Genomic DNA, 13,440 nt, shown 5'->3' with positions numbered 1-13,440 from the left:
GTGAGGACAGAGACCATCTTGTCAAATTCTAGTTAGAAGCACTAAGACAGGTCAAAGTCACGCTGTTGGTGAGGTTTGTAACAGTCCTCAGCATCACAGTCATGGGCATTAAGTGAACACTGATTTAAGATAGAGGCCCAGGCACCATAGCTATGGACCAGAGCAGCCCTTCCCAGAGATCCTGGCCTGAGTCGACCCATCACCATCATGCATGAGCCATCATGACAAGGTACCCACTGTGTACCAAGCACTGAGCTCAGAACTATGTGTAGTATGTAATTTAATCCTGACAATTCTTTGAGTTAGGTAGTGCCATTCTCACTTTATAGATGAGGAAAGCAAGGCTTCGAAAAGTGAACTTGCCAAAGTCACTCAGTATGTCACGGAGCTCAGATATGGACCCAGAGTTTGACTCAAGAGCCCTGTTCTTAACTACTATAAAATCCTGTCTTCCAACCTGCTGTAGTTGGTACATGAGCTAAAACCCATGCCACTCTGAGAAGTCGAAAAAGCACTGGTCAGAAAAGTCAACAGACTTAACTTTTTCATCAGCTCATGCTTCCTACACTTGTGAATTTGAGCCTTCATTTACTCATTTAGAGAAGTACCACTAAAGCCTCTCTCCACTCATAGGTTGTTGTATAAGGTTAAACAACGAAGTCAACGAAATTATGAGGTAATTCTAATCTACAGTCCAGTGATTTCTGTCTGTAACTCTCACATTAGGATCACACTGCTATGTTGATATAATGGCATATGATCGAGTTAGGATGGAATCTGAGATCAGCACAGAAGTCTTTTAGTCCAGTGGTTCTCTAGGAGACGTGGGTCACCTGCAGGCCCTGCCCCATTCTGATTCCTTGTTTTAGGGGGCATCTCTGAAGGAGATTTGTTGTAGAGACAGATGATCCTAATGGACCCTCTGGCTGAGGACTAAACTATCTACTGTGCTCTAAAGTACATAAACTTAGGAGTTAAGATATTCAAACCAAAATCCTTTCTCAAATAATTGCTGACCATTAGACCTAGGGCAGCCAACTATTTACATTCTACAAACCTAGCACCGTGGCTGCCTTGCGGATAATATCTATTCAATAAGCCTTAAGTTATTACTACAGAATCACTGTCTGGTGGCTTACTTGAATTTCTTGAATATAGCAAAGAGTAGCTATTCCAGAGCTCTGATAGTTCAGTAACTATAACTAACAATGAGCCCAATTTGCTTCTCTGAGCCTATCTCCAGTTATTCTATTCTTGACTTGTAAAGCAAAAGAGAATAAGTTCGCTTCCTATTTAACATAAGGAACGTAACCCACTCCTAATGGCATTATGAGCATTTAAACATTAGGCATACCACCTACAAAAGAAAAATTAAAAAACATCATCTTCCAGTCATTAAACTACTAAAGAACAGATGGTACAAAAAGGGTTGCATTTCAATAGAACTAGCTTTATTTTTTTTTTTTAAACAAAAGAAATGGTCTAAAAGCAAATACAGATATGTACCAAGGGATGGATGTGATCTGGTACTTACAAAGGAGCTGCTGTGTCATAAATGAAAACAGCATGTTAGGAGAAAAATAATTTCCAGGTGCTGTGTGCTTGAATAATCGGGAGATGCAAGTGCACTGAAGGAAGGTGCTCTGCCCAAGCAGTCAGCGTGAGCCCAGGGGAAGAAAAAGGAAAACCACCAGAGGTCCTTCCAGAGAACTACATGGTGGCAGCATGAGAACTGGCATCAACTCACAGTCTTCTCATTTTCCCCATTTTCTATAATTTTCCTCTTCTTCTCATCTGTTTTTTTCTTGAAGATGTTATTTCGGTAAAACTGAAGTTCTCTGATGCTTTCACTAATGTCATCAAGTGCCCTACAAGCAAACATACCACGCAGAGTTGAAACGTCCGAAACCCAGAGGAGATGGTCACCATTTGGCAAAGCGTAACTTTTTATAAATAACTTAAGAACAATAAGAGCTACTGTAAATGCAACTATCTGACATCATCAAGAAGTGGAACATTTCAGCATAGCAAACTTAAGTGCTTTGTTTTTTAAAATATGATTTAAAAAAAAATTCTAAACTATAACAGATTAAAGTTTACCAAACTGTTCCATAAGATAGTGAGGTGTTCCACAGGGAAAAAAAAAAAAGAATTCCGGGGTCAAATCAATTTAGGAAAACCTAGATTAAACATTTCTTCTTTTGAAGTTTTTTGCAAAGCATTTAATGTACTGATGTGTTGTGAATTCCCCAGAGGAGGTTGTACTATATACACAGTATTTCTAAAACTTAATCGACCACCTGTGTGGAACGCATATTAACAGCTCATGGCATGGAGTTTGGGAAACACTGCACAATACTTAATGACGTCCTGCACAAAATATAATCACGTACTCGAACGTAACTCGTGACTCCAGCATCATAATGAACATCAATTATCAGACAGTATCTAACCACAAAAGAGGATCTACCTCCTCTCTTGTGGTGATTTGTGCTATAATCAGTGGCAGCCTGCCTCCATCTAACAGCCTTTCTTCTCCTCCAACACGCTGTTTCTCATCTGTCGTAGTCTGAGAAATCAGGTAACCAAGATTATTAGAACAGTGTGCAAGTAAATCAATCCGCTCTGATTGTCAAGGGCCTCTTCCAGAGACCAAACTGCACAAACTTTAGTGCAAGAGCTTTAAGACAGTTATTTCTGTGGTTAAGGCAACAATTTTGCTTTCTTCCCAGGTCTCCAATAACCGGCGGAGAGCTGAAGCTGTCAAAAATACAGCCTCTGGCTAAATCAAGGTACCCCACATCTTAGCCACAATACTGAAATCCAAAAAAAGATCTGAAAACCCAAGGTTCTTCTATAGCCCACTATGTGGCAAAACCCGACCAACCTTGATGTGAGGCTATTTATAGTCATTAGTTATGCCATTTGGTGCGAATATCTGTACATTTCACTGTAGAAACAGCAATGTGTTCGATTATGAGGTGCTTCCTCAGGCCTTGCTAGGGGTATTACTACCTTTCTAAACCCGGAAAAATCCTGAAATCCAAAACACATCAAGCCCCAACTGTTTCACAAGAGGTATCCCAGACCTGTGTTATTGTGCTGTAGTCCATGAAAGCCCTATGAAAAACATTAATGCCAGGCTCTTTAGAGCAGGGACTTGGTCTTCCTGTTTGGCTAGAACTGTACACGGTACACAGTAGGGGCTCGGTACATGGCTGAAACAAATGCCAGCTGCTACATCTCCCACCAGGTTTTATGTCCTTTCTCAGAGACTACAACACCAAAACGTGAAAGAGGACTCTAAATACACAAGTTCTTTAAATTCCTTGTGTACTTCAGCCTAAGGTTGCAGACATAGAAAGAAACAATCTGAAAAACTACGAAGTGTCTAAGTGAGGCTAACTGTGTTGCACAACTGTACACAAAGTGTTCTAATTTTAAATGACTACAAATCCATACGCTTGATGGGAAGAAAATTATACTGCTCATTACTAGAAAAATTAGACCACTTCACATACCTACAAACTAAGTTATCTACAAGTTTCAAAACAGCAATAAAGACATTAAGACCATACATATCTCACAATGGCATGTTAGAACACTGACCAGAATTCCTGATAATCTTAGCAAGAGAAGGTTATCTTTATGTAGTTGTCCTTTACTTTTCCCCCAAGGGAATAGAGACATTATTTCAAGCAGTCAGGAATTCGGGAGTTATGTGCGTGTCAGACGGCCAAGCACTTGGAAGGACCCAAACTTACCTGTGAGAAGCAGCCTTCTTTGGTGCAAATTCATATTCTTCTGGATACCAGCGTCTACATACAGCAAAAATGGAACTCTCAAAGGAAACTGTCTCAAATACACTGAATAATTACGTCCTTCAAGTAGCTTAATAACTTTGTAAAAGGCATTTGGGTTGTGACTATCGAGTTACCTCCCTGTCTGGGACTCCACCTTCCTCCCTTTCCTCTCTTCATACTATAGGTTCTCTTTGGGCAAGATCAACAATGTATAAGATAACTAAAGCTGCGCACTCCAGCCCAGTCCTCTCCTGCGCTTCTGTCATGGATATCCAACTGCCGACTGGACATCTCCACCTAAAATCCACCAGACACTTCCACCTCCACACACACATACGGTCATACTCATCGTCCTCAACATCTCCCTTCCCCCATCGGCCAAATCTACTCTTCCTCTTATTTTCCCTTTATCTCTGATCAGTTCCATCATCCACCTAACCACCCAAAATAGAAAGGCGAGGAATCACTTTATACCTCCCTCCTTTTCCTCATGCCCCCATTCAAGCGCTCAATGCCGTGCTACTGACCCTCTCAAATGCTCGGCCTCTGCTCTCTGCCGCCCACTGCCATTTCCCTATAGCTCCTTCTTCTCTCTCCAAGATGGTGCAGGGGTCTTGCTCATCTCCCACCTCTTTTCTTACCACCTTCTAATCAGAATGATCTAATCACATCACCTTTACCTTCCAGCTCCTGCCTATCTTCATACCTCTGCCCATTCTCTGGAAAGCTCACTCCTCACCCTAAATACCTGGAAAACGGCCACTTTTCCTTAAATCTCAACTTGAAAGCTATTTTCTCCGGGACGTTTTTGCTAACTCCCTATCTCCCTCGCTCCAGCTGTCTCTGCTCCTTCACTCGTGCCCGCAATATTCTACCCGCACTTTTCCCTAACAGACGTCATCACACAGTACGCTTCTCAGGTGTGTTTTTTACACATCTGTCAATTCACTGGACTCTAAGCACTTGAGGGCTCTGCATCTGTATGTTCCCAGCACATAGGCCAATACGTGGCGCAGAAACTGGGAGCTCAATAAATTTTCCAGATTAGTGAAATTTATACGGAAGATTTGTGATGTTCTTTCTCCCAATTCTCACCAGTTCAAGAGACAATGGGATGAGGAAGTTATACACCCACCTGGCCCCCTCAGTTCTACACCTTTATTCAATTACTCTACAAATTCTCAAGGAAGACATGCTAAATGAGGCAGTTGAATGGATCCTAAATACAGCCCTTACCTGCACAGCTCTTTAACAGTGCTCACGTCAATTATTCTATAATGAAGATGTTTCATGAACTGGGGCATGTATTTGTCAAGAAACTTCTTATCTGCATGAACTGAATTTCCTAGAAAGACACGAAGCATACCGCATCTGTGTATTTCTAGTAGTATACAAAAGGACATAAAAATTCATAAACTGTATTTAATTGGAGGTGATTGTTTTAAAGAATTCAAACAATTCCTCAAAGCATCTCAAAACTTCGAAATTAGGTTTGAGGGTATCTGATTAGATTACAAGTGCAGATTTCAGAGTATTTAGACAGTTTAACTCATAATAAATTTGTAAATGGCCTCTTTATGGACAAAAGGATGAATCTAGCATTCCACATACTTAAAATAACGCTCAAATCTGTAACTTCTTTAGATAATACCACATGCACAAATTTTCTCCCAATATCACAAAATCTACACCACTAACACTAAAAGTTTAACTGTAGGTAAACTCATAAGTAGATAAGCATTTATTTACATTTCAATTTCAATCAACCATAACCACATTCATGTTTCCACACAGTAATTTATATTAAAAACACTAAATTTTAAATAAGAACTTTAGAACAGACGCCAGCTGCATTGGCTAGGGGGAAAATTTATACAATACATGCTATAGTACTTAAAGTCAAAACTTTTTAATGACTATTTAAGGAAAATGTTAGTTATTATACCAGCTTACATATACAAATACAAACACACAACCACAGGACATTAGCCTCCCTTTGACAATGGCAGTCCTTTCAAAATCCTAGCAGAACTGGCCTAGTTTCTTTAAAAAGTCAATGTCACAAGGGGAAAAAAAGATAGGTGCGCATTTTAGATTAAGAGACTAAAGCGACATGATAACCAAATGAAATGCATGAGTCTTGACTGAATCCTGGTTAAAAAACAAATAGACATTTCAGATGTGGACTAGATATCAGATGATGTTACTGAATTGTTTTTAATCGTCTTAAATGTGACAATGATATTGTGGTTACTTAAGAAAATGTCCTTATTCTTAGGAAATGCTGGGTGAACTATTTAGGGATGAAGTGTCGTGATGCCTGCAATTTACTTTCAAGTGTCCAAAAAAATAGACAGATAAACATGGCACGAGGTGAACAACTACTAGATCCAACTTTTCTGTATATTTGAAATTTTTCCATAATAAAAATAGGTGGAAATTTTTTATTGAGTTAATAAAATCTCATTGTCAATCAATGTCAAAATCAATAAAATCTCATGTCAGGTTTCGGGGCATTTTCCCCGATATTCATGTATAAATTATCCAAGGAAATTTGAGCAACAAAAGTAAGATGGATAATCCCAATCAGGGTTAAGTGGAAGGCACGATGATCCTGGCTGATCGTTCTGGAACCGCAGTCTCTTGAACCACTACAATGGAAGACTATCTACAAGGCAGACATAGGACTGGATTTTACCTGCAAGTGGACAGAGCCCCGGAGGAGTCTGCTGTCGTACAAAGGACAGAAATTCATACTCTGCCTGCTGCAGTGTCATTGTACTCTCCTTCACTGCTTTGGTTAGACCAGACTGCAAGAGAGAATCCCCAGCCCCACCAAGACACATGAAGTCAGTTTTCAAAGGCATCCAGATAGGAAACTTCACTTCTAAAATGGGCAAATATAACCACAGATGGACCATTTACAGAGCTCAAGTTCACACTGAAACTGCCATCGCGGCACCGATTTTTTTCTTAAAGAATCCAAGTCAAATAAGCTATGTTCCTGATTGTTAATAGCATTTCCACACAGTCAGAAAAGATGGTGCTCAAAGTCCAAGGATATAACCTCTGGGAAGAAACAACTTAACAGGAGAGCGGCATTCTCCCTTCTCTGAAAGTTGATGTCTAACCTTATCCAAAAGACTGACTTGAGCAATACTTGATAATCCGCAATGTGCTCGTGACAGACTGAATGCAGAAGAGGAAAAAAGAGGACATTCAGGAGAAGATGGTCTCGAGAGGTCCCAAAGATGAAAAGTGAACAAGCAAGCAGTTTCCCAGGCTTGCCAAGCAATCTTCCTCTACCCCTTTTATGGTAATGTTACCTTCCCATGATGCTCCTTACACCAGTCTGACATGCTGTCCAGTAACTCATCTGGCTGTTTTATAATCAGGTTAGGACCCTGTGGATAGGAAAAGCTGTTAGTCATCCAGAATCAATGGGGATAAGCTTGGTTTCTGAGTTTAACTGCTTTAAGAATTACATATATATACTAGAAAAGGGAAGAAAGGTGAGGGACTTTGTTAACTCTAAAAGTGGTCCTCATTCATTCCAGCACTATTTATGACAGCAAAAAATAACGAACAAACACACACATAACACAGCCGAAAACTGAAAAGCCTATCAACAGAGGACACAGGTATCCACCAAGGGTCAGCAAACTATAGCCCCAGCCTGTGGCTTTTTTTTTCTTTTAATTGCCAGCAAGCTAAGAATGATTTTTACATTTGTAAATGGTTGTAAAACAAACAAATATGGGGCAGAGAGGTACGTGGCACTCTAAGCCTACAATATTTAATATTTGGTGTTTTTTAGAAAAGGTTTGCCAACCCCTATGAAAAGTGTCTATACTGCCAAGTGAAAAGAGCAAATTGCAGAACAGTGTATGCATGCTTATGAGTTCACTTATACTTGTTTTAAAAACAACACACATTGGGCTTCCCTGGTGGTGCAGTGGTTGAGAGTCCGCCTGCCGATGCAGGGGACACGGGTTCGTGCCCCAGTCCGGGAAGATCCCACATGCCGCGGAGCAGCTGGGCCCGTGAGCCATGGCCGCTGAGCCTGCGCGTCCGGAGCCTGTGCTCCGCAACGGGAGAGGCCACAATAGTGAGGGGCCCGCGTACCGCAAAAAAAAAAAACAAAAACAAAAAAAAAAAACACATTTGTATATGCATAGAAAATACTAAGAAAATACATAAAAGTTGGGAAGTGGGATGAGACAGGAGAAGAACAGCACAAAAAAACAACTTACTATACATAATATTTTGCATAAAGCTATACTGTTTACTTTTAACAGTATTTTCACATTAAAAAGTTCAAAAAGTAATTGGTGACACGTGAAAGATTAAAAAAAAAAAAGTGATGCTGTAATTCTCAGCTCCACTTAATAGAACATTCAACTGTGAGTCAGAATCCCAGCAGTAGCAGAAGCTCAACTTGTGGCATTAAAGCAAGTCACCTTTGGCTTAGTTTTACCTTCTGTACCATGGAGATAACAGCCCCCGCAACCCCTTCCCTCACGGGGATGTTAACAGGATAAAAGAAATTACAGATATGAAAGTTCTTTGAACTCTCTGGGGAAAAAAGATTCTCTAAATTCAAGGTATGGTTACTACTAAAGCGGTAAAAGTACTTTGCAATTAGTGAGAGGAATGGCAAGAATTTGACTAAAATATGCCTGACAACTACAACTAACAAGGAGTTTTAGCCAAACAAGAAAACTGGTGACGGCAATCTCCATGAAGAAGAAAAAATTTGCTCTGATAACCTATGTTGTTTTGGTTTTTTTTTTTACTGAAGTATAGCTGATTTCCAATGTTGTGTTAATTTCTGCTGTACAGCAGAGTGATTCAGTTTTACATACATATACATTCTTTTTTATATTCTTTCCCATTCTGGTTGATCTCAGGATATTGAATATAGTTCCCCGTGCAATACAGTAGGACCTTGCTGTTTTGATAACATATTTTTTAAAAAACCGAAAACCTCATATTGCAAAACACAATTCTAACAAACCACGATGGAAAAAGCCAACGACTATCAACTTAAGGCTATTTAACTTACTCTAGATTCCAGTTTGGCACACTAAGCTACTTACAGAAAAATTTCCAGGTGGGATGTCTGTTCTTCTAGCATAAAACATTTTCCTCAGACTCGTATACAAGAATAAAACATATATTCCACAGAACTGACACTTCAGTGCTAACTGCCCCTAAGCAATTTTTTCTTTTTAAACATCCTTATCCTCAAAAGAATAAAGATGCAGACACAGAGAATGGACTTGAGGACATGGGGAGGGGGAAGGGTAAGCTGGGACGAACTGAGAGAGTGGCATGGACATATATACACCACCAAATGTAAAATCGATAGCTAGTGGGAAGCAGCCGCATAGCACAGGGAGATCAGCTGGGTGCTTTGTGACCACCTAGAGGGGTGGGATAGGGAGGGTGGGAGGGAGATGCAAGAGGGAGGAGATGTGGGGATATATGTTTATGTATAGCTGATTCACTTTGTTATAAAGCAGAAACTAACACACCATTGTAAAGCAATTATTCTCCAATAAAGATGTTAAAAAAAAAATCCTTATCCTCATTAGACTGGGTCTATTTACAAATGCCACCCTCATGTGCAGCTGTGTGACTACAGACCCCGATTTCCTCCAGGGTACATATCAACTAACTGGTCCATTAAACTGTCAGTATTTCACATTGTATCAACAGTCTAAGGGAAAAACTCTTCTTCAGACAAGGGTAAGCAGGGCTGGTAAATAAACACACTTCTCTTCACTATTCATATCTAGGAAATTCCAAGTGACAGGAAAAAACAACCAAACCTAAAACTCAAGGTTTATATAAAAGTTATTTTGTTTGTTTTGTTTTGGAAAAAAAAGAGGTAGTTGCTACAGTGAGATACAAAGTCTCACGATTCCCCTCCAGCTGATGTATCAGGAGGTACTCCAAGATGTATGCCTGGTACTCCATGAAAGTAGCAATTCATCTAAAATGGTTCCTCCCCTCTCTTACCTAACCAGGAAAATAAGTAGAAGTCTTAACTGTAGACTTGTGAAATTTATCCAGTGCCAGTAGCACATCGATCCGACCCTCTGGAAACTTACTTTAACAAAACTGTCTTTCCCCAAAACATCCCTGCTGTGTTCCTATTCTAGAGTTTCTCACCACCTCCAAATACTGCTGACAGTTAGTCAGGGCCCAGGATTTCACCCTCTACCAATCAGACGTTCTCATATGCTTATTAAATGCTTTGGGAGTGGCCAAAAGGCAACAGGTGTGTTTTATTTGTTCTGCTTAATGTTTCAGTTAAAAGCAGCATGTTAAAACCTTAATCATGCCCAATATGTCAACAGGAGGATAGTTTATGATTCTGTATCAACAGAAACTCTAAAATCTTAATATAGATCTAGACGAATCACAGGTCCTAGCTGAAAACGTAGAAACTGGATATATGGAGTTATAAGCTAAGCTATATATAAGCTAAGATGATGATATAAAGAAGTCAACTTTGGCATGAGTCACCAATCCTGGTGGGACCACAGTCGAGTGTCTTATTGGTTGGGAGCACTTTGCTCAGACTGCTTGGGTCAAACTCCTGGCTCTCCCAATCACTAGCCAGGTGGCCTTGGGCAAATTACCCAACAACTGTCTGCCAACGCGTCTCTCTATACATAGTGAGTATAACAGTACCTACCTTATAGGTGCTGTGAGGATTAACAGTGAATACATGTAAAGCACTTAGAACTGTGCCTGGCACACAGTAAGCTCTTAGCAAATGATAGCATTTATAGTTCCTAATTTTGGGCAGTACTATAGAAAAATACTAGGCTCTGAGATGGATTACTTTGGTTCTAGTACCAAGCCCACCATGACCTAGAATATTATTTTGGACCTTAATCTACAGGGACCTCAGTTTTCTTATTTTTTAAATAAAGAGATGGGGGGGTGTGCACCAATCTTTAGATTTCCAAAGTACACTCTAAACAGTATGGTTGTATTACAAGGCATAACCTACTTCAGCCAAAATGTTGAGATCAGAGTCAGTTATCAGACAGGCCATCTCAATAATCTGGTCCTTCTCAATGTCCAATCCTGTCATCTGCAATAAAAAATACATCACACATACAAAACCGTCTTTCTGGCCTACTGTATCCAAGTTTATTTAACAGGACATCCCTCAATCACATTCAATTTATATCCCACAGCCAGGATAAAAGAGACAATGATGCTCCTTGAGCAAGTCCTCAAGGCACTCATTATGAGTTATTTATTCAATAAACATTTACCAAGGGCCTGCTACATGCCAGGCATCACAGTCCTACTCTGGGGCCGATGCAAAGTAAGCAAAATTGAGTGCTGACAGCGTTCAATTTTGGAAGAGTTAGATAACTAACATTACTACATCTCTGCAGAGTTTACAAAGTTTTTATGTTAATTGCACCACTTGATCTTCATCACAATCTAGTGTTATGATCCCCATTTCATATATGAGAAAACTGAGGCTCAAGGGAGAGGGGAGTCCTTGGCTGAGTATGGAAAACCTAAAGGGATCAGAACTGGGTTGTAGTCCCAACCCCGACCTTCACTAACTGCGCGACCTTGAATGAGCTGAGTCCTCTCTCTGGGCCTCAGTTTTCTCCTTTAGGGAACGTGGGGTAAGGCTGAGTCATCCCCGGGGTCCCGTCTAGCTCTAACAACCTAGGGTTCTGGGAGACTGGGGAACTGGGGTCTAGCACAGCCGCTGTGCGCACCCCTACCCCCGTGACCCTGAGTCCATCAGAGGGTTAGGGAGGTCCACATCTGGGCGGAATTGGGGGCTAGGGCAAGCCATATGGATGACTCCACCCTCTGGAAAAGAAACCCCACAGTCCGGCACAGTCCCCAACACCCGCAGGACTCCTGCCCCCCCCCCCCCGACCTGCCCCGCGCCGTCCACAGCCGGGAGGCGCTCACCTGCCACACCTGAGACCCAGACACTGCCACTCTCCCCGGACAGGCTCGTCTACTCTGTCCCACGCGCGAAACCTCACTCGCCTCCCCTCACGCCCCACCGCCCTGACTTACCTCCAGGTCTACCCAGACCATCCGCTGAGCCATGCTCTCCCCCACCGCCATGGCTGCGCCAGCTTCACGGACACCCCACGCCCCGAACGGCCCTCGAGTCCCACCCACACCTCGCAACAGCCTGGAACCCAGGGAGCCGCCTAGCATCACCCGGCACAAGCCGCCACGGCCCCAGCCTCTCAGCCGGCGCTGGCGCAGGCGCGATGGTCACTAAACGTCGCAAACCCGCGGGGAGGTGCAGGAGCAAAAACCTCAAGTCCCAGCATCCAGTGCGCCGGCTGGCCCTGAACAGTCCGGCTTAGCTGCCGAATGGGATGATGGGACTTAGAGTCTTGCCTGCTGTTGCGCCTGATATCCCCGCCCCCGCCACGTGTTTTCGGATGTTACTGGACGCGCATGTTTTTCAGAACTAAGTTTATTCGTTTTCAGGAGTTATTTCCTGAATTTGGATTAGTTGTAAATCGCCTAGTTGAGGAAGAACTCTCTTAGTTTGTTAAGTCGAAAGAGACCTGGTTACCTTTTTTTTTTTAATGTATCTTTTTTTCTTTTTTTCCCCCTTCTTTTTAATTACTTGCAACTCCACACACTGGGTATTTTTCTCATTTACATGAAACAGCAGGGCGGTGTGCTTTTTTTGAGTCCAGAAGACGATTTCCACTATCAACAAGTCCTTTAGAAATCCTTAAATGAGATCTTATCCAAGAGATCACTTAGCACGCTGTAGGTGCTGACTAAAAAGTCCCTTTCCTTCATAGGCAAAGGGTTACTTCTTATTCCTTACACGGGGGCTTGCCGTGGTCTGTGTTTCAGTTCAGCTGTTAGATGTCAGTGGTAATGACTTCCTAGTCCACCCTTACAAGTTTTCAAGGTTAAATCTCGTCCGTGTATAACGAATCTATGCAGCAAATTAAATTAAAATGAACTAAAAACAGCTTTGCTCGCTCTGCAATCTGCTTTGGTTTTGATCAAAGTATTTTTAATCTCCACTAACAGCTATAGTTTCCATTATTTCCACGAGTAGAGATGGCCACCAACAAGATCTTTCGACCCTGGAGTATCAAATTGCATTGAGTCTCTTAAATCTTTGGCTATTCAGTGGCAAGTCGAGGTGCTGAGTGCGACATTGTCACAAACATTTGGTCTCAGCCTGGAATTACACCCTCTGTGTATTTTTCTGAAAGCCGTATTGCCACTAATTACAGAGCTGGTGGTCCACCGTATAGTAATTCATACCTCTTGAGCTGGTTTTGTGAGAGAGAAACTTTGTTGCCTAGTAAGAGCTGTAAGAATAATGCAGTGTCCTGGATTTCACCTTCAACTTCTCAGGTATACCCAGCCCACCACCTTCCAGGTCACAGAGGAAATCTCTTCTAAGTGTCATCAAATCGTGTGCAGTTTTATGTATACACACACACACACACACACACACACACACACACACACACACAATGGTATATATTCTAACTGCACTGCCTGATGAGTCACATTGTTTTGCTTTAGCTTTTTACTCACTTGTAGCCTACTTTATAAGAAATAGTCTACAAAAAGTAAAAAAAAAAAT

General features: G+C 41.5%; 1 protein-coding gene across 1 annotated transcript; it reads right to left on the bottom strand.

Annotated features, from left to right (window-relative positions):
- Nucleotides 1-813: 813 nt before the first annotated feature.
- REXO2 (RNA exonuclease 2) lies at nucleotides 814-12,595 on the bottom strand. The gene is made up of 7 exons (XM_079930148.1): nucleotides 11,880-12,595; nucleotides 10,831-10,914; nucleotides 7,130-7,207; nucleotides 6,502-6,613; nucleotides 5,040-5,148; nucleotides 3,765-3,818; nucleotides 814-1,868 (listed from the first exon to the last, which is right to left on the bottom strand). Exons 1-7 carry the CDS (start codon nucleotides 12,024-12,026, stop codon nucleotides 1,739-1,741), a joined length of 714 nt encoding a protein of 237 aa, XP_079786274.1. The 5' UTR covers nucleotides 12,027-12,595; the 3' UTR covers nucleotides 814-1,738.
- Between the last annotated feature and the right edge of the window lie 845 nt (nucleotides 12,596-13,440).

Source organism: Stenella coeruleoalba (genome assembly GCF_951394435.1).
Source record: "Stenella coeruleoalba genome assembly, chromosome: 8".
NCBI lineage: Eukaryota > Metazoa > Chordata > Mammalia > Artiodactyla > Delphinidae > Stenella > Stenella coeruleoalba.
This window is presented reverse-complemented; position numbering and strand designations above follow the sequence as displayed.